General features: G+C 49.3%; 2 protein-coding genes across 4 annotated transcripts; one reads left to right on the forward strand and one right to left on the reverse strand.

Moving 5' to 3' along the window:
* Positions 1–41: 41 nt before the first annotated feature.
* Positions 42–9631, reverse strand: RNPS1 (RNA binding protein with serine rich domain 1). 3 transcript variants are annotated; one of them, XM_065645121.1, is made up of 8 exons: positions 9544–9630; positions 6205–6396; positions 5693–5848; positions 5182–5373; positions 3800–3902; positions 2859–3012; positions 2244–2385; positions 42–1124 (listed from the first exon to the last, which is right to left on the reverse strand). In XM_065645121.1, the coding sequence occupies exons 2-8, from the start codon at positions 6273–6275 to the stop codon at positions 1019–1021; spliced, it is 924 nt and encodes a 307-aa protein (XP_065501193.1). In that variant the 5' UTR covers positions 6276–6396; positions 9544–9630; the 3' UTR covers positions 42–1018. The 3 variants fall into 3 exon arrangements, with proteins under 3 accessions (XP_065501193.1, XP_065501195.1, XP_065501194.1); XM_065645123.1 differs by lacking the exon at positions 6205–6396 and having other exon boundaries at positions 9544–9631; XM_065645122.1 differs by lacking the exons at positions 6205–6396; positions 9544–9630 and adding an exon at positions 9401–9526.
* Positions 9632–11345: 1714 nt separating this feature from the next.
* Positions 11346–18150, forward strand: LOC135994399 (uncharacterized). Its single transcript, XM_065644923.1, has 4 exons — positions 11346–11517; positions 15143–16152; positions 16247–16407; positions 17327–18150. The coding sequence occupies exons 2-4, from the start codon at positions 15768–15770 to the stop codon at positions 17702–17704; spliced, it is 924 nt and encodes a 307-aa protein (XP_065500995.1). The 5' UTR covers positions 11346–11517; positions 15143–15767; the 3' UTR covers positions 17705–18150.
* The last annotated feature ends 85 nt before the right edge of the window (positions 18151–18235 follow it).

Genomic DNA, 18235 nt, shown 5'->3' on the forward strand with positions numbered 1-18235 from the left:
CCTCATCGCTTCTGCGCGGAGCAAGGGAGCGAGGCAGCCAGTTATTCTTAACCCTACTGCTTTATTCAATAGTCGCTCGTCCTACACAAGTACAAACACAACATGGCCCAAAAGGCTACAAAGTTATACAAAACAAAAAAAATCTTTATAGTATTGACTGTACAACAGGTGGTAAATTCTTTGCCTTTCCCTATGCGAACCCCAGTTACTCCAGCCAGCATCACGGTCTGAAGTCTCCCTTCTCTGCCTTGCAGTTTCCAGGGGGTTGATGCTCAGTCGCTAATTTGAGATTTGCAAGAGCAGAAGCACTTACAGCATTTCACTGGGGGGTTGTGTAGGAAGTTTTTACCAAAACCCATTAAGAAAAGGTGAAAGAAATCATTTACAGGGGCAGCTACAAACCAGTTGTAAAGATTTCCAGCTTGTTTTCTACAGTATCACGTTCACTGCGCTGGAACGTTGTTTCTGTGGTGATCGCCTGGTATATGCGTTACAGAAATTGATTATCTGTTTGGGAATTGCAATAAAGCGACAACTCGGTATTTAAGTCTTGGGCAGATCTGGACTCCAGCTGCTCTGAAAAATCCTGTGCTGGCACCTAGAGATCAAGTTAAATGTCTCCCTGTCTTACAATACAGGGTTTCTGAAATAGCTCAAGATTTACATGCTTGTCTGTACAGCGTGCTAAGCATTTAGGAATCACCAAGCAGCAGCCTGCTAACTGGAGAAAGAGAGGCTGTAACATCTTTCCTTCTACTTATCTGGAAAAGATGTTTTTGCAGCTTCTAAAATCAAAGCCATTTTTAAATAATTTCAATTCAATGCCAGGAAACTTGAAGCTCCACAGCAAAGACTATCTACTGGCCAGGAACTGTTGCTCTCTCCTCTTAGGTTGCCTTCACTGCCAGGATTCTCTCTCTCTGACTCCTCCTCACCCAGACCCATTATGAAAAAAGGTACAATATTTAGTCTGATGGGATTTAAGTTAAAAAATAAAAAGCTGTCCAGTCTTTTTGCTTTATCGTGAGGAGTTTGAGCTGGAGCGGCTGCGATGGCGCCTTCGTCCAGGAGATCTGGATCTTGACCGCCGGCGAACAGGGGATCTGCGCCTCGGAGACCGAGACCTGATGGAGGAGAAAGCTTGCATTAGGAGACAAGAGCAACAGAAAGTTGAAAGAATGATTAATATCTCAAGAACAGACAAGAATCTTGTCTTTTTCCTCAAGCAAAACAAGTTCGAGTTCATTCTACATCAGACCCTCCTTCACCTGAAAGGTCAGCTTTGACTCCTGAAATACAGCGATATTCAGGGAAAGGATTTATATAAACCCTTTCGAACCACGGGGACATTTCTTAGAGGAAGTCTAACTCTAAAGAAATCGTTAAGCTTCAAGCTCCTTCCGTACTACAATCAATCTGTACAGCCTCCAGTATGACACCAAAGTTCCAGGCACAGAATATTAACAGAGCCTGAACAGGATAGTAAAAGTTAGACTAGGGAAGAAAACAAACAACAGGGAGGGAACTGCCAAATGTAGCATTTGCCAGACCTCAGTGAAACGCACGTTTAAAGGACCAATAGCCAGTGGATCTTGTGCCATGTTAACTAGTTCTCATTTTTAAGCCTGGAGTTCATAAGCTGTTCAGCAATCAAGTGGTTCAAACAGGAGCCGCTTTCACTAGTGACAAGAGTCTAAGCAGATTTCCAAGATAGAGGAGCCCACCTAGATGATGAGGAAGACTCTGAAAGATTATCTGGGCATGTTCAGGTGGCCCCAAGTCACACAATGGGCACGTGCCTGTCAGGTCACATCTTGGGGTCAGTGTACTCTGCTCACCTGATGCAGGACTGCTTTTTGGTCGTGTGCCCATTCACACAAGTGAAGGAGGTGTGAGGGCTTCAGAAAAGCAAGCAGCTGGAGCAGGCTGCCAAAAGCATTCTGCCAGCCAGAAGTCCATTCCCACTTCACCTCGAAGTGTTTATGCAGAAGGGACTCCAGGGAACAGGCTGGAAAGCATGTGGTACTTCCCACAGATGCCATTCAGGGTGTAGACCAGAGCCAGTCACTCTGGTGCTAACGAGTTAAGAAGCACAATCCAGGTTCATCTGATGCCCAGAAGGCATTACTGTCATTTGGAAGGAAAAGTCAGGTCCAGCAGGAATAAATTGTCCCTATGCGGTGTCTTTCAGTGATAATACGTTATTACACTGAGAAGGAAATACAAATTGTCACAGCTCTCACCTTCTCCTCATACGAGGGGGTGACCTGCGCCACATCGGCGGTGGTGGCAGCATCCTCCTGGGTGGGCTAAAGCGTCTGGGAGGTGGCCGAGGTCGTGGTGCCAGAACAGCTGTGGCAGTGATCTCCTGACCATCAATCTGGCCTTTTTAGGATATCACAGAAACAGGAAGAAGTAAGTATTTTCTAAAACTAACACGTGCACATCATGTTACTGCAACTCACAGCTTTGTCACAATGAACTGAAGCATGAAACAGCCTACAGTCCTATTTACACCACCCGCTCGGGGCTATTTTGACAAAGTCCACACACATACAAAACTTCTTAATCTAATATCCCATCAAATTGCAGTTAAGATGTTAACCAGGAAAGATTTTCGCAGAAACTTGAAGAATTGTATTAGTTTGTTTTGAAAAAAAAAAATTTAATAGTTCTGTGATGTTTTGGACCTGTCCTGAACCATACAAAAGCCAAAGTCATTTTGGCTGCAAACAGATAGTATTGCTGATCAGTTCCCCAAAGGCTTCCCCATCACCTCTAACTCACTATTAAATCAAACTCATCTGCTCCAAAGATTTTTAAAAGCACCCAGTCTCCTTGCAGCATTTGATACCTACCTCCATCCATGTGTTTCAGGGCTTTCTCAGCATCATCTGGGTTCTCAAACTCCACATAAGCATAACCTTTAGAGAGGTGTGGATTTAGCCTGTCAACTGGCATGTCAATCATTTTAATCTTTCCGTAAGTGGAAAAAATTTCCATGATGTGATCCTGCAGAGAAAGAGCAAGTCTTAAGGACATGGACCACACTTACTGACCAGGCCTGGCCGGCACGGAGCAGGAAATCCACAGCACTAGATTAGCTTTAAATCAAAATCACCATTAGGGAGAGACATATTTCCTTGGCCAGATGTGGAAAGGATTACCACTGCTTTGTTGTCTATTCAGTTCTTCCTCAGATTATGCCAAACCTTCAGTTCTAGCCACATTACTGCTGCATGTATGCTGCATGGGTACAAAAACACAACTAGTGTGAAAATCCTCTTGGAGAGCTGAAAAGGGACCTTATGCCCTCAGCTGAAAACTCTTAAGGTGCAATTGTTAATTTTTTTTAAAAACATTTTTTCAGCACCCTAAACCTTTTACCTCTGAAGACCTTTAAACTACATTCTAGCAAAGACAACTCAAGCCAGTCCAGCTCTCTTCAGATCCTTTATCAAGAACGTCCAGATATCCTTAATGCCTCCAAGGTAATTTCAGCTATTGTCCCAGTCTGTACAGTTTTCTTCCTAGTAAGGCGGGACACAAGGTTTGGAGTACTGGCAAAGCAGACAGACCTCTTAAGCACTACAGAGTCTCAAAAGCCTGCACTGTATTTGACAGTAAAATCGTACCAAAATTTTCCTTACTAATCAATTTGGATATAAAGCAAAAATTTCGAACAGCAATACCTTGCCAGCACTCCACAAAAAACAAGTTTTGAGAACTTTAAAAGAGCCACTGACGTGTCCTCACTGAAGATACACAAGCTTGATATTCCAGGGGATCACGCCCTTACCTTGGTCACATTTCTAGTGAGCCTTCCAACATGCACTTTTGTAGGTCTGGGTGACGGGCTCCGCCTCTTCCGCTCCTTTTCATCTCTCTTGGGTGGCTTGGACCTCATTTTGACAACAGAAAACGTTTACAGTTTGCAGGGAGTATGCAAGACAAAACCAAGAAGCCAGTCATTACCACATGACGAAAGAGTAACATTTTTCTTGGAAGGACATCTTTTTTCTGAAGAAGTTATAGGTTAGGGCATGCTGGTGTGTGTGTGAGGGGGTGTTCCCCTTAGAAACACCTCGGGACTTTCGTTTGCCTTGTCTGCTTTTGCTTTAGAACCTTCTGGAATGAGAGCCTTTTTCTGTGAATGTTCAACATTACTGCAACTGGGGTAACAAACACAGAATTTACCAAACATTTCTATAAAGTTCTCAGCCACAGTTAAAGAATTTCCCAGTTGTTAAAAAATGTTCTTTGCCTCAACAATTAAAGCAGCAAAATGAGGACATAAACACACCAAAGCATACTACAACCAGGCAAATTAATGGATCCAACGATTTGTGTTTCTATATCTTCTGTTCACTACAGAGGTCCAGAAATGTCATGGTTAAAAAAAAGGCAGCTGCATATCACAATTTATTTGTAGGGGTCTTTTGTGTGTTTTGGTTTGTCTTCTGTTTTTTGTTTGTTTTTTGTTTTTGTTTTTTTTTTAACCTGGAAAGTAATTTTAATCTGTAAAAAATTCAGTATGCAGAAAATTGATATTTGTGCTTCTTCCTAATCTTATTGTCCATAAATTGAGGAATATACTAAAAAACCCCAACACACTGGTTTATAATACTTCAGTAGATTTTATCAGCCTTCAGCACCTTACCTACAGAATTATCCAAATTAAGAACTGTATGGACATCAATATAGTTTCATTCCTACCTTTACAGAAAAAGACTTTCTTTGCCCCTCGCGTCCCATTTTGGTTTTTTTGTTGGTTTGGTTTTTGTTTTTTTATACATAAGAATATACATTTACACCATTTTCAGCCCTGATTTTTTCTGTTAGTTTTGGCTGTAATTTACAGGAACCAAAGAGCTTTACTCTCATCTAGTGCTCATATATGCCCATATTATTGGGGAAACACTGACTAAAACTGACTCTACAAAATATGGTATGTAAAAAAACCACTCTTTAAAATGAGGTTTTCGATGTCTCTTTTTACAGGGCATATGTTTTGATTGTAAGCAAAAGGAGCACACTCATTCTAACAAAATTCAGATCTCTAAGTTATAGAAAAAGAAAATCGTCCTCAGAAAAAAAAAAATCTATTCTGATCACGATCTTGTATTCTACATGGAAATTAAGTTGCCATCTGGTAATTCCTAGAAGGCAAACAAAACTCACTTGGAGCGGGAACGTCTCCTGTTGTCATGTCTCCGTCGAGAGGGACTTGGAGATCCAGAGGAGCTGCTGGAACTGGAACTGCGTGAGGTGCTGGAGCTCCCAGAGCGGCTTGAGGCAGAAGAGGAGCTGGAGCCACTGCTAGAACCAGTGCTGGAACTGGACCCTGAACTGGAAGTTGAGCTGGAACGCGATCTTTTGGGAGGATGCGGGGGGGGGGTTGCAGAATAAAAATGAGTGGAGTACCCAGAAAAAGAATGACTGAAAAACTTCTAATAATTACAGAGAGAGCAACTGTTAGAACAATGAAAATTGATGATCTATATCTAACTAGACAGGCAAAGAAAATTCATACCTAAAAAAATAAACTCTTTTAAGTTAGACGAAACTGCAATGTGACTAACACAGTGCAAGCTTTCCACAAGTCCATGACACGGGGAACAAAATGTACCAGAAATTAAGCTGGTGGTTTCTGAAAACACTGTAGTTTGTTACTACCTGTAAAAGTAACTACCTGGTACTGCTGCTCCCACTGGAGGCACTGCGTCTTTTGCGTGTCTTATCTCGACCACGATCCTTTTCACCCGATTCCTTAGTGGATGCTTTATCCTTGGACCGGTCCTTTGATTTCTCTTCAGACCTATCCTTGCGCTTGGTTGGTGAGGGAGCCCTTCAAGAACAAATTGCATGAGACATTGTTTAATAGAGAAAAACACACACAACAGAAAACCCACACCCCAACAAAGAACAGAACAGCAACACAAAACATGGAACTTCAAATGTAACTCAAGATCACCATAACTGCAGAGTTAAAGCATTAGGCAAGTTTGGACTCTAGGAAAAGGAAAGTATTTTACATTACAGAGCAGTTTTGAAGAAGACAGCTATAGCATACATGAATTGTCACATAGAGAAATTCACGCAGAAAGAGGGACATTTCCAATTCCTCACCCTCACTGGGAGAGCCCTACTACCCTGTAACACCCCCAGTTTGTTAAGCCTAGAAAATTCGGACAGAATGATTACCTAGTGTTGGATTTTTTATTATTTTCTTTGAGTCCTAGCAAACTCTTCTTTTTCAATCCTGATAACTCCATTTCCCCTTCGGAGGCGTCCAAAGCAGCACCGAATGGGCCTCACTTATCTCAAATCTCACTTCTAACTCCTCGATTCTCAGAACCGATACCTAATCGAGTGCAATAAACTCCAAAGAACAGCCTAGTGACAAGATAAAAGGGTTTAGAAACAAGAAATTAACAGATAGGCATGAAACAACAAACCCGCTTTGCAACAATGGCAGCAAACTGGGCATCAAATGACTTGTACGCAGAAATTCAGTCATACACACTGTTAGATGGCCGCATACCGCCAACCTCTGTGCCAGTCTGCACTGGCACCATGTGCCTCATGTAAAAGTCTGCATTCATGTTTAAAGCATCATCTTGACATTCACAGAAGTACAAAAGACCTTAGTTATCCAAGCAAAAAAATGGCAGACAGAGGACATCCATTTTCTCTGCAAGATGCCCGTGCAGCTCACACCTCCTGACAAGCCTTGTCTCCATAGGAGCAAGCACTGGTTTTCTCCAATTTGTGCCATAGAACATCTATTTGTCAGGAAGAAAGGGTTGTTGAGAACAAAACTCCCCACTGAATTATGGTTGCTTCCAGCCTCAACAAGCTGCTTCCAAAGCTCTGTCAGCCTCGAAAAGACCAGATTAAAGGGCCCAGTTTGCTGCACTGCTGCAACAGCAGATTCTACTGTAACTTCTTAGCAGAAAGTCTAAACTGGATTCTGACCTCATCTAGCCCAAATCAGTTCCCTCTTTACTCTAGATCCAAAAGGAGATAAATTTAACACCCCACTATTTAACACTGAAATACTGGCCATTAACTGAATTCCAGATGTTGCCCATGAGAGGGCTGTATCCATCACATATTCTGCAATGTTTAAACATGTTGTTGCATTTTGACTATTCCACATGGATTAACATCCGCATTACAAAGCTGCTTCCAACATGTATTTAAATAAACACTACAAGAGTGAGGCAGATTTGATTTGCTGTAACACCCATCACCTCTCTATGAACGAAACATTCAGGAAATGGAGTGGGCACAAGCATGTCTGAACCGCCAGCTTATGTGAAGTGGTACTGAATATTCACAGTACTGCATGATCTTGGAAACATCTTTATCTCCACATACACCACAGGCAAAATTAGTTAATGAGAAAAAAAAACCCACAACACCACCTCTCTAGCTCGGTGCATCTAACAGTCTTGTTGCTTCTGTGCTTCTTGTGTCAGATTCTGGTAAGCAATTATTTTATTGACTAAATCAAAATGAAATTTACATTTGGGAAGAGATGACTTCTAAACAGCTGAACTCAAATTCCTGATTTTCAGCTTCGCAGTTTTCCCTAATACAACAACTCTAAAAAGCAACACAAACGAACATTCACAAACCCAGTTCTCTGCAGATCCAGAAGAAACACCCATGCTTTTTGCATGGAGAACAGGAAACCCATAATACAAATGTGACACTAGCAGGGTTTGCTGGGAGAGGAAATGTCCTCTCTAACACCAGTGGCGGTAACCAGGCAGTCCATGGACTGGTCCATAGGTGCTGCAAGGTCACTAAGAAAAGCAAATCTGCGTATGTCATTCAGCTGTATGGATTTCTAACCAGCTCCACGCCTCTAGTGCCAACTGTGAGGGAGTTGCAGTTCAAAAATTGAAAGCCACTGCATGAGACCAGCTGACTCGCTTGGAAGAGCAGGACAATTCCTGAACTCACAAGACCAAAAAACTTGACATTTTCCTTTCCCACTTCCCTTCTCCTAAACATACCATAGTCAGGTTTGTGTTATCTCTTCCTACACACCAACTTCTCCTGCATCTGTGGACTATCTGTGTGGACTATCACAGTGATGATGCTATCAGCTCAGCCGTGCACAACTATCTGTTCTCATCTGATAGCTGGCTCTGGTTTTACCCCACTGGAAGGCGGGACCAGAGAGAGCCCAGATGAAGACCAGCACATGCTTTGTTGTTATCCAGCCTGCTGCTGGAGTAGCAGGGAATATTTCAGTTTAACAAGTACCACTCCAGCACCACTCATCAGGACAGGCACTTATTAGACCAGTTGGCTACATGATGTTCACACATTCACCAAGCATCCATACAGTGGCACAAGCAGCATTTAAGTAGCCTCCGAACTAACCAGTGTTTTCTCTTCGTCAAAATATCTGTATCTTTCTCAAGAATGCCACTTGCATAGCTTACTTCGGTTGGAAACCTCAGCCTAGAGACCCAGCCTGTGGCCACTTTCAACTGTATGTCTTCAGACATTCACCAGAAGATAAAGAAAGAATAAAATTATGGTCTTCACACAAGAGTGTATAACAAAGCATTTCTAAGTGATATGCTTCTTTCCTACAATCAAGAAAACTCTCAATCCCTAACAAGTCAATCTTTTCGCAGCACCCACCCCAAAACAAAAAGTTTAAGAGCAATCTACACAGCCCAAACAGTCATCTCACACACACACCTCTCTGCTTTAAGAAGCTGACTTGCACCCTTTGAGAGGTGCAATTCTGCAGCAAAGGAAGCAAACTCAGTTCTCTCCCTGACTTCCTGCACGACTACAGGCAAGTCCTTTAACAGCAGTTTGCTTCAGATCCTCATTTGCAAAATGAGGAATAATCTCCTCGCGTGAGGAGAGGGTTGAATGCTCTGCCGTTCTTTGCAGAGTTACGGCCGCTCGCCCAAGCTAAGTGCGGCGAGCAGGCCCGGAGGAGCGCGGGGGCAGCTCCGCGTCCCGGTTCGCAGGCCATGGGGTACGTTACGGCGCCGGGCGGACCGAGAGCTTGTCGCTGCTGAGCGCACCGTACATGTTGCCATACTACCAGCGAAGCCAAGGCGCGGGCTGAGGAACAGGGAGAGAAAAGCACAGACCAAGCACAGAGTCGGATCAGAGCAGAGCCCGCACCCCGGCGCCCGCGCCGCCTCCGCCAGGCCCGGCGCCGCCGGCCCGCCCGCCCCCGGGCCCACACAGCGCTCCTCCCGCCGCCCCATCCGCAGGGAGCGCCGAGACCCCCGGTCCCGGGCTCCCCTCCAGGCCCCGGCCCGGCCCGGGCCCAGCCGGCCCCTCCCCGGCCCAGCCTCCCTCCCTCCCCGCCCCCGGGCGCGGTAGGCCGCAGCGCCGCGGCCCCATCCCTGACCCTTGCCCCGCCATCTCCTCCTCAGCGGCTCCGGCGCTCCCCCCTCGACACCCCCGCGCGGCGGCGGGGCCGCTCCGCGCCGCGGCCGGGCCGGATGGACGCCGATCCCCCGCGGCCGCAGCCCCCGCCCCGGCCCCACTCACATCCTCGGCGCCCGCCACAGCCGCCTCTCCGGGCCCGTCGCGCGCGATACACGCAGCGCGGGCGGGAAGCGGCCCAGCGCGGCGCGCGCTGATGGCGTCACGCGCCGAGGGAGGGGAAGTGGGCGGGGCGAGGGGGAAGCGTGTCCGGGTGGGTTTAAAGGGCCAGGGCGGGGGCGGGACAGCCGGGCTGGCTTAACAGCGGTAATAATAATAATAATAATAAAAATAAATAATAATAATAATAACAACAGCCAGGGCTTCAACTCTTGACTTTCCGTGACAAGCCAGCAAGCTGTAGGCCTTCACCGGTAGGTGCTGGGCCCAGTGTCGTGTCCAGGTTGCAGAGTCGCAACACGCTCAGGGACAGGGAGCAGGAAGGGACGTGTGCCACTGAGAGGGGACTCACCTGCCACCCAGCTTGCAGAAGTGCAAGAAAAACGGCAAGAAATGAATTAAAGACTTTAGATAGAGCACCATCCAGTGGCGTTTCATAATTACAAAGATTTCTGTGGGAAGGCCATAGTCTTTTTTTTTTTTTTTTTAACCCCCCCCAAAATATGAACTTGCAAATTTGCCAGTGGAGGCACTGATCTTCTCACCTGGTCACATTGGATTCCAGCTGTACTGGCTGCACAACTTCATGGGAACAAAGTCAGAAATGCGCTTTGAACCCGTTCCTAATGCAGAGCCTTAAACACGACAAATCTCTCGGAGAAGCTGGCATGCTAATCAGCTGCAGTGTGATCATAGGCATTTTTGTTAAATCCCCAAGATTCAAATCCTGTGCTCCTCTGCGAAAGGAAGACAGCTCCACCTCCTGAGCCTCCTGTAAGAATGGACTAAAAGTTAGGCCTCACAAAGATAAGCCAGAAATCTCAGCCTGCCTTACCTGCAGGACCTATGGCTTTCAGCAGCCTGTTAGTACTCAGTCCCAATCTAGCCTGCAGCCCAAGTGCTACTGCAGAGAAAAGGTCCCACAGGAGAGGCTGTGCTTCCTCGGGCAGGAGCGATGCAGGCCAGGTTTGTTCCCGCTCCTCTGTGCTCACTGCTGTCAGGCTTAGGGCAGATGATTCGAAGTTTCTTCTTGCTCAGCTGTAGCAAAGCCATAATGATCCCAAAGCCATGCACACTGTTATTCTCACGTCTCTCCTATCTCCGAGGGTGATCAAGTGAGTTCACTGAACCAGCAGAAAAAGAATATTACTGTGGAAAAAAAAAAAAAGTTTCCTGCCAGTTCTCTCCCTGAAGCAGCTCCCAGCAGACCCGTGAGCAGCAGGGCAGCCCCAGGACGGTGGTGCAGGGTGCCGGGGGGGTTGATCTCTCAGTGGCTGCTGGCAGTCGGCAGGACTAAGCCTTAAGGCCAAGCCTGAGCAAGAAGAGGCCTCTGCATGTGTCATTTGAGGGCTCAAGCAGAGGTAGGAACAGGTCAGAGCATGTGTCTGCTTCAGATTCAGAGCAAATGGCACCGCCGTGACCTTCTGCTCCGTGCCAGCAGCTCAGCCTGGCGCAGGGCAGCCCCCATCGCCGCTGCAGTCCTGCGCAGGGAGCCAGTGCTTCCAGGTCTGGATGGGACCTCTAAGGACAGCACTGCTGCCTCCTCGGGCAGTGGGGCCACCAGCCATGTCTGAGCTGTGGTCTGGAACAGGATGGACAGCAGGTCTGCGCCCTGAGACGGTGAAGGTGATGTTGCTCCTCACCATCCTGGAGCAAGGCTGCCCCGAAAGAGTTAAGAGGAGGGCTCCTCCTTCCCAGTACATGTCTCCTCCTGGGCCACCTTCCCAGCAGCCTTTGCTGGCTCTTCCCCAAACAAACAAAGAGGCCAGGAGCTTTTCAAACAGCAGCCTCCCAAAAAGTTGGCTGCTCCAAGCTGGGCTGTGCTGGGACCCTGGCTGGCCGCGGCCACCGGATGATGCAGCAGTGGCAGCAAGTTGGTGCCGTCACCTGGGAGGATCCCGGCAGTCGTCTTTAGTCCCTGTACGTGGATGCTCTGCCTGTTTGCTTCTCTGCATTAAGCTGGTTTGGGTGCAGGGAGCATGATGGGGAAGGAAACTTCTCGCCGTGGTAGTTTGACGGGGGTGTGAGTGGCAGGGAGGGGTGGCAGGAGGCTGGTGTTGATGAGGTCCTGCAGCCCACAGCCATCCCACGCTTGGTGGGTGCTGCTCGGGATGGAGGGGCCCGCCGCTGCTCGGCATGCAGACCAGGGACACGCTCAAGCGGGGATGCAGAGGTCTGGTGCTGCGCTGAGGTTCAGTGTCAGAGTGGGGAGTGGTGTGCCTGATCTGAAACGCTGTCCTCGGGCTGCTCCTCAAACTCAGAAACCTGCCTAGCAATTTCGCAGCAGAGGTGCAAACCCTCTTTAGACATCGCCCATGTGCTGATAGACTGCTGGGTGTTGGGTTTAAGGCAGCAATCACAAAGCTCCTCCAGCCAACACACCGAAGACGAGCAGAACAGGAAAGAACAGAGCTCCACGAATGCTGCTTTTGGATCTTGCCTCTGTGTTTTTCTGTCCTCTGATTCCTGCCCCTCCAGGCTGTTGATGAGAAAGTGCTGTTTACTGCCATCTCTGCAGGTGAACTGCTCCACCTGCGGTGGCGAACGGTGGTGAGGACTAATTAGTCAACACCTCTAAATGCCACCTGATGCTGAAAGTGCTTGTTGTGTGTGTTGCACCGTCTTGCAACTGGGTGCTTCGTGTTTCCTTCCTATTCATTGGCTTTGGGTTGTGGAGCCATGGTGGCGGCTACAGAGAGCTCTCCCTGAGCTCCAGAAGATCCAGGTGATCAGTGGGTTATTCTGTCAGCAGCAGCACTAAACCCCTGGCATGGGTTTATCGTGGTAAGGTGCAAGGTGCCGTGTAGCAGGCATTACTTTGCACTTGTAGGGATTGCTCCACAGCATTGGCTCAGCCTACAATCCCTTGATGCTGATGTTTTCCCTGTGCTGTAGAGCTTCTGCTCGTCCCCCTGTTCAGTCCATCACTCCTTCTGCACCTGTGTTAGAGTGAGGTTAGATGTGTGTCTGGCTTCAGAGAACACGGGCTGTGTGGCTTCATTAGAGGAACTGCAGGATGCAAGATTTGTCTTCTAAGATCTTGGAAACTTTTCATCCTAATGCGTAGTAACAGCCTTGGTTATCTCTGCAGAGAGCTGAGATTAACCTGAGTTTCCAGTGGCTGGACTGTCAAGTAGCTCTGTAGATTTGGAACAGCAGAAAAAGGACATTGTTGGGGTTCCTCTCTAATCTGCAGAAGCAGGTGAATTTAGCAGTTTAGCTGAAACACTTTGAGATGAATTAAGTCTTCAGCAATAGTCTCTGAACATCTGGCCTGCCCTCTCTCGAGGTCTGAGGCTGATTCTTGAAGTGCACACAAGCCATGGACAAGCTCAAGACTTCAGGACTGTCTGCACCAGAACGTGCCTATTGCACGCATTTCTATTTCAGGGCTCTTAGCCTAAAAACGGTGCCACAATGCACTTTTTCTCTGTTTTCCTGTGACATAGAGCATGCCTTAATGCTGTAGGAATGTGCATGCTTATTAGCCTTCCTCAAACATCCTGGTTCCACCATAAAGAACAAATATCACATCACACTTTGCAGTGATTTGTTTCCTCTTCAGACATGTGAAAGACGCTCTGTAACATGGGATACAGCAGTCCGGATGGCTGGTAGCAGTCCATGTTAGATAATGTTATTGCTTCCATGAGGCTTGACAAATACTGCAAAACAGTGACACTGGGTAAAACTGCAGCCTGGGAGAAATGGCCGTTCTTCCCTGGCACAGATCTTCCTGCTTTGGCAACATTTCAGCACAGGACATCTCATATTGTTAATCTTCCTCCAAACACCGTACCATTAAACCACATTGCCAGTTCTTTCCGATTACCTGTCCCCATGGGGCTAAGGCTTTCCAGCCTGTACAGCAGTGGAACTGCTATCGAGGTGAAGAGCTAAGAACTAACCACGTCCCCTCAAAGCTGTGCTGGGCAGGCTCTGAAACAGGACGCAGAGGAAACCCAGTGGAGCATTGCCACACCAGCTCCTCTTGCCCATCCAGCACAGCTGTGTTCAAAGCACATTTCGCTGCAGGGCAAGGAGGAATCGGGTGTTCTCCCAGCAGACTAGCCCCTTCCACAGCATCTTTGCCTTCACTCTACTTGAAATGCTTCTTGCTCTCTTGGCTGCAAGAAGCTCTTTTCCATAGCTGAATTAAGTGTAAACCAGCACTGTCCTCCTTGTGCTTCTGGAGGATGTTTTTAATATTTTTTTTTTTCCCGTCTGAGCCAGAATGAAAAAGGACTCGTCTTGCCAGCTTTGGTAGTGGCTAATTAGAATGCTGTGGGAAAGCAATAAAACCGGTGAGGACGGATCAGCATCCCTCCCCAGCTGCTTGCAGCTGCTCCAGCTTCCCAAAGGCACGCTGGGGATCGGAGGAGGGCTGGAAACCGGAGGCAAAGAGAAGGGTGAGCAAGAGGACCTTGTTGAGGTGCTACTGGCCACAAGGCCCTGGTCCTCTCGTACCTGCAGCCACAGGCAGCTCAAAGTGATGGTTTCCTTGTAGCACCTCCCCTTGGCATGGAGAAAGCTGGGTGTTTCTGACCTTTTCCTCTTGCTCTGCAATTGCAGTACCTGTAGCTGGGGATGTCTGTTTTCCTACATCCACTCCCCCTGCTTTTATCTACAAAGTCCATAATGCATGTAGCAGGGTGTGGAGAGGCCTTTAGATGTAAACAGATCTGGATCAAAGTACAATCTACATCTGTCGAGTTAATGTCTCTCTCTTTTGCCATGGAAGAAGTAAAATGCAGAGAGGCACAACTCCTGTGTCGAATTAAGTGGCTCTGTTTCTGCCTGTGGCTTTCTGTGGCTGATGTACAACAGTCTCTATGCCTTCTTGGCCAACAAAACAAGTTATTGTCCTTTTTAAGATCCACATGTGTCTGAGCAAGTGTGGTTTGGAAAAGGTTCCTACATCACATCTGCTTGGCAGCCACCACTTGAGATAGCCTCCATTATACATTACTAATCCAAAAAGTGTTTTGCTGTCTCATGGGAATTATTGGAAGCTATTTTGGTGGCGCGAAACTGAAAAGTATGTCCTTTAGGCAGCAGTTGCAGCACTGAGCGTCCAAGAAACACCTGCAGTGAAGTAAGCTGATTAGAAGTCGGAAAAAACCTCCACCATAATTGTGTACACACATACACGTGTTTGTATACAGACATACAGGTATATCCACATGTAGGTATAAGCATATATGTACACATACACACAGTTCCAAGCACCGTCCCTCCTGACCTGGCCCCACCATGATGCCTGCAGCGAGGGAAGGGGCTGGTCCCACCATGCTGCTTTGCTCTTGGATGCAACCCAAAGCAGACACATGTGCAGGAACTGTACCGGCAGCGTACCCTGCTACACCCACCCATGTGTACACAGTGAGCGTGAACACGTCCTGAGTCACCGTGCCTCAGCTGACAGCACCAGCCAAAGCTGTGAGCATGGGGAGAAAAGGGAAGCACAGGAGGTACAGGCATTATGTTTGTAGTTTTACCTTCTTTACAACTGCTGTACAAATGGTTGCCTTTGCTTCTCCCAAAGGTACGGGACAGCATCATCTCCAGACCCAAGAGGCAGGTTCTGCAGCACCAACAGTTTCCAAGCAGTAGCTGTCAACATGGGCATCCCTGGTTCTGCTCAACATAACTTTCCAGGCCATCAAGGAGACACGAGGCTCTGGCAGGGACCTGCTAGCCTTGTGCGATGAACCGACGCTTGCCAGGATTTGCACTGAGCTCCCTGGGACACTGAGCTGCTGCTCAGGATCCTGACTGCTCCCGATTCCTCACTGTGCTGCTGGCAGGCGGGAATCCATGTCCAGTTTGGGACACTGGGCAGAGCCAAGCCCGTTACCATCCTCTGTGCCCTCGGCGGACCCAGGGACTGGGCTGGATCCCCTGCTCTGAGGGGTCTCTGTGTGAGCAAGGGACGGGTTTCAGGCTGTTCTGAGTTGCTCTGGTGGGAAGAGCTGCCTCCTTCCTCCTCTCTGGCTGGGAACCAGGTCACTGCTGGCAGCTGGGATGGTGCTGAGGGGCCCCACGGCTGGCTCCAGCAGCCCGGCAGCAGAGCACTAGCAGAGCCTGAGCACTGTTGTGGGGCTCTGTGCTGCCTGGGAGCGGCCGCACTCCGGGCATGTAGGTGCCAGCACGGGAGCGTGCCGGGAGCGATGGGTCGGCTGGACGACCATGCCAAGAGGAGGATTGTGGAGCTACGCAGGGCTGGGCTGAGCTTCCGCAAGATCAAGAAGGTGCTGGAGCTGGACGATATCCGGGTGACGCCGCAGGCCGTGTACCTCTTCCTCAAGAGGAAGAGCATGGAGCCAGGGTCTATGGCAGCTGGCTGGGATGGGGACCAGCCCTGGCCCCTGCGGCGGGGGCGCGAAGCTGAGCCGCCTGAGCCCCCATGTCCCCGACCCCCCGCAATGCCCAGTGGGGACCCTGCCAACAGCCAAGACACCAAGGAGGGCATCCAGATTGTTAGCGTGGCCTCGCTCTGCAAGGACGGTGGGCAGCTTGGGGAGGCCCTGCCTGTGGGACTGCCCCCCAGGAATGGTAAGGCCTGGCTCCCCTTGGGGGGTCACCATCATGGCCACCCCTGGCAGTGCTGGGCCTCCTTTTGAGGCATTACTCTCGCTGTCCCTTGCAGGCAATGATGGCTTCACAGGCACACCCTCGGCTCCGGGGGGCCCAGCCACCCCCCTGCAACCCTTGCCCAGCCGAGGGCAGCTGGTCACACCCCCCACCAGGAACCCAGCCCTGATGGTGAAGAAGAAGACTGTGGACAGGGCTGTCCTCCTGCAGGAAAAGGTAGGATGCTAGGTGGGACGGTGGCATGGTTGGACACCATGCCACTAGACCCCCAGACCATGGCCATGGAGGTGTGGTCCCAGCAGGTCCACATCCCTGCAGCCATCCTGCCCACCATGGTGAGCGTGCAGCTGGCTGGCCAGCTCCATGGCCAAACCCAGTTCTGCTGACAGCCATGGGGCAAATATAAGTGACCCAGCAGTCCCAGGACCAGCCCTGGGTAGGCTGCTCCTAGAGCAGTGTGGCTGTGGGGCTGCCCCAACACCCAAGGCTTACCCCTTCAGAGGGTAACAGGTGATGGTGTTGCCCCATGGAGGATGGTAGGATGCAGGCACCTGCCTTTATTGCCATGGCATCCTGAGTACAAAACACAGCTGTGAGTCAAGCTGAACCTTCATCCATGGCCCTGTCTCTACTCAGACACCAGCCCACTCTGGTGTTTGCCAAGAGCCCTTGCCACCTGCTTGAGAAGACACAAGTTGTTCAAGACCCTTTCCAGCAGAAAGGCTCCCCTGAAGTTCAAAACCAGCATGTGATCCCTCTTGGGGAGCAGAACATCCCTTTGCTTCAGGGTGCAATACAAGAAATGGAAGGGGTGGAAAGAAAAACCCAGGATACACAGGCCTGACCAGCACAGGCAGCCTGGCTGTCATGCAGCAGCACCCACCACCGGGCAGCTAAGCACGTACTGACAGCATGCAGGGCAACATGGAGCTCCTGCGGAGCAGCGGCACAGGGGCTGGGTGGGGACGAAGTGCACCCCAGGGTGCAGTGAGTTCTAGAGGTGCACGACAAGGTGGTGGCTTTCTCTTCTACCTTATAGCTAAGTGCAGAAGAAATCCTGCTCTTGCTAATCACCATTAAAGGAACAGCTGATAATGTTTCACCTTCGCTTCTCTCCTGCCTCCCACTACTCCAGGTCAAAGATGCCAGCACTCAGACTGCCCTGTTGAACCACGCCATTCCTGGAAATCAAAACCTTGCTTGGGGTGGACCCGTGCTTCCCTCTGCTCCCAGCTCCCACGCCATTGCTGAAAAGTTGGATGCTGTACAGACGGAGATTCAGAAGCTGAGCCAGGCCCTGCATGCGGTGCTGGAGAGGCAATGCTGCCTGGAGCGCCAGCAGGAGCACCAGCAGCGGCTGCAGCAGGAGATGCTGATGACGCTGCAGCAGCTCAGCTCCACCGTGAGCCATGGCACGGTGCCGGCCAACCAGCCCTGTGTCCCCTTCAGTGGTATGGTCGAGCCCTCTCCCACTGTGCCCAACTTCAGCCAGTTCAAGATGGAGCTCATCTGACCTCACACAATGCCAGCGTGATCTAGCAGCGCTGTGCTGATGGCAGGATGAAGCCGTGAAGAAGAACCACCTCGCAGCAGCTGTGCCAGCTGCCTAAGGATTATGTGGGGCACCCAGCATAGAAGGTCACTCGTGCCTCATGTTTTCAGCCCTGTTGACTGAAAGGGGCTGCCTGGCACAAGAGAAAGGGCAATGGAAAGCGGAGACCTTGCTCCTGCTGTGCTGCCCATCCCGGCTGGCACTGGAGCTGGCTGGTGCCCAGAGTTCAGCAGTGCAGGCGGGCTGCCTGCAAGTAGAAGATGCAACTAAGACAGACACAGCAGGGAGGTGAGTCTCAAAGAAAACACGAGGCTTCCTCTCACGAGGGTCAGTGCTGTGGCAAGCAGCTACAGAAATGCTTCGTGCCCTCCCTCTGCAGAGCCTTGTGCAGTAAAAATCTATATACACCATGGTTCAGAAACAGTGTGGGGTCTCTTTCTTCATTTTATCTAACCCTCACGCACCAGGGAGCAGGCTGGATCTGTCTTGGAT

This window comes from Caloenas nicobarica, chromosome 14 (genome assembly GCF_036013445.1).
Source record: "Caloenas nicobarica isolate bCalNic1 chromosome 14, bCalNic1.hap1, whole genome shotgun sequence".
Classification (NCBI taxonomy): domain Eukaryota; kingdom Metazoa; phylum Chordata; class Aves; order Columbiformes; family Columbidae; genus Caloenas; species Caloenas nicobarica.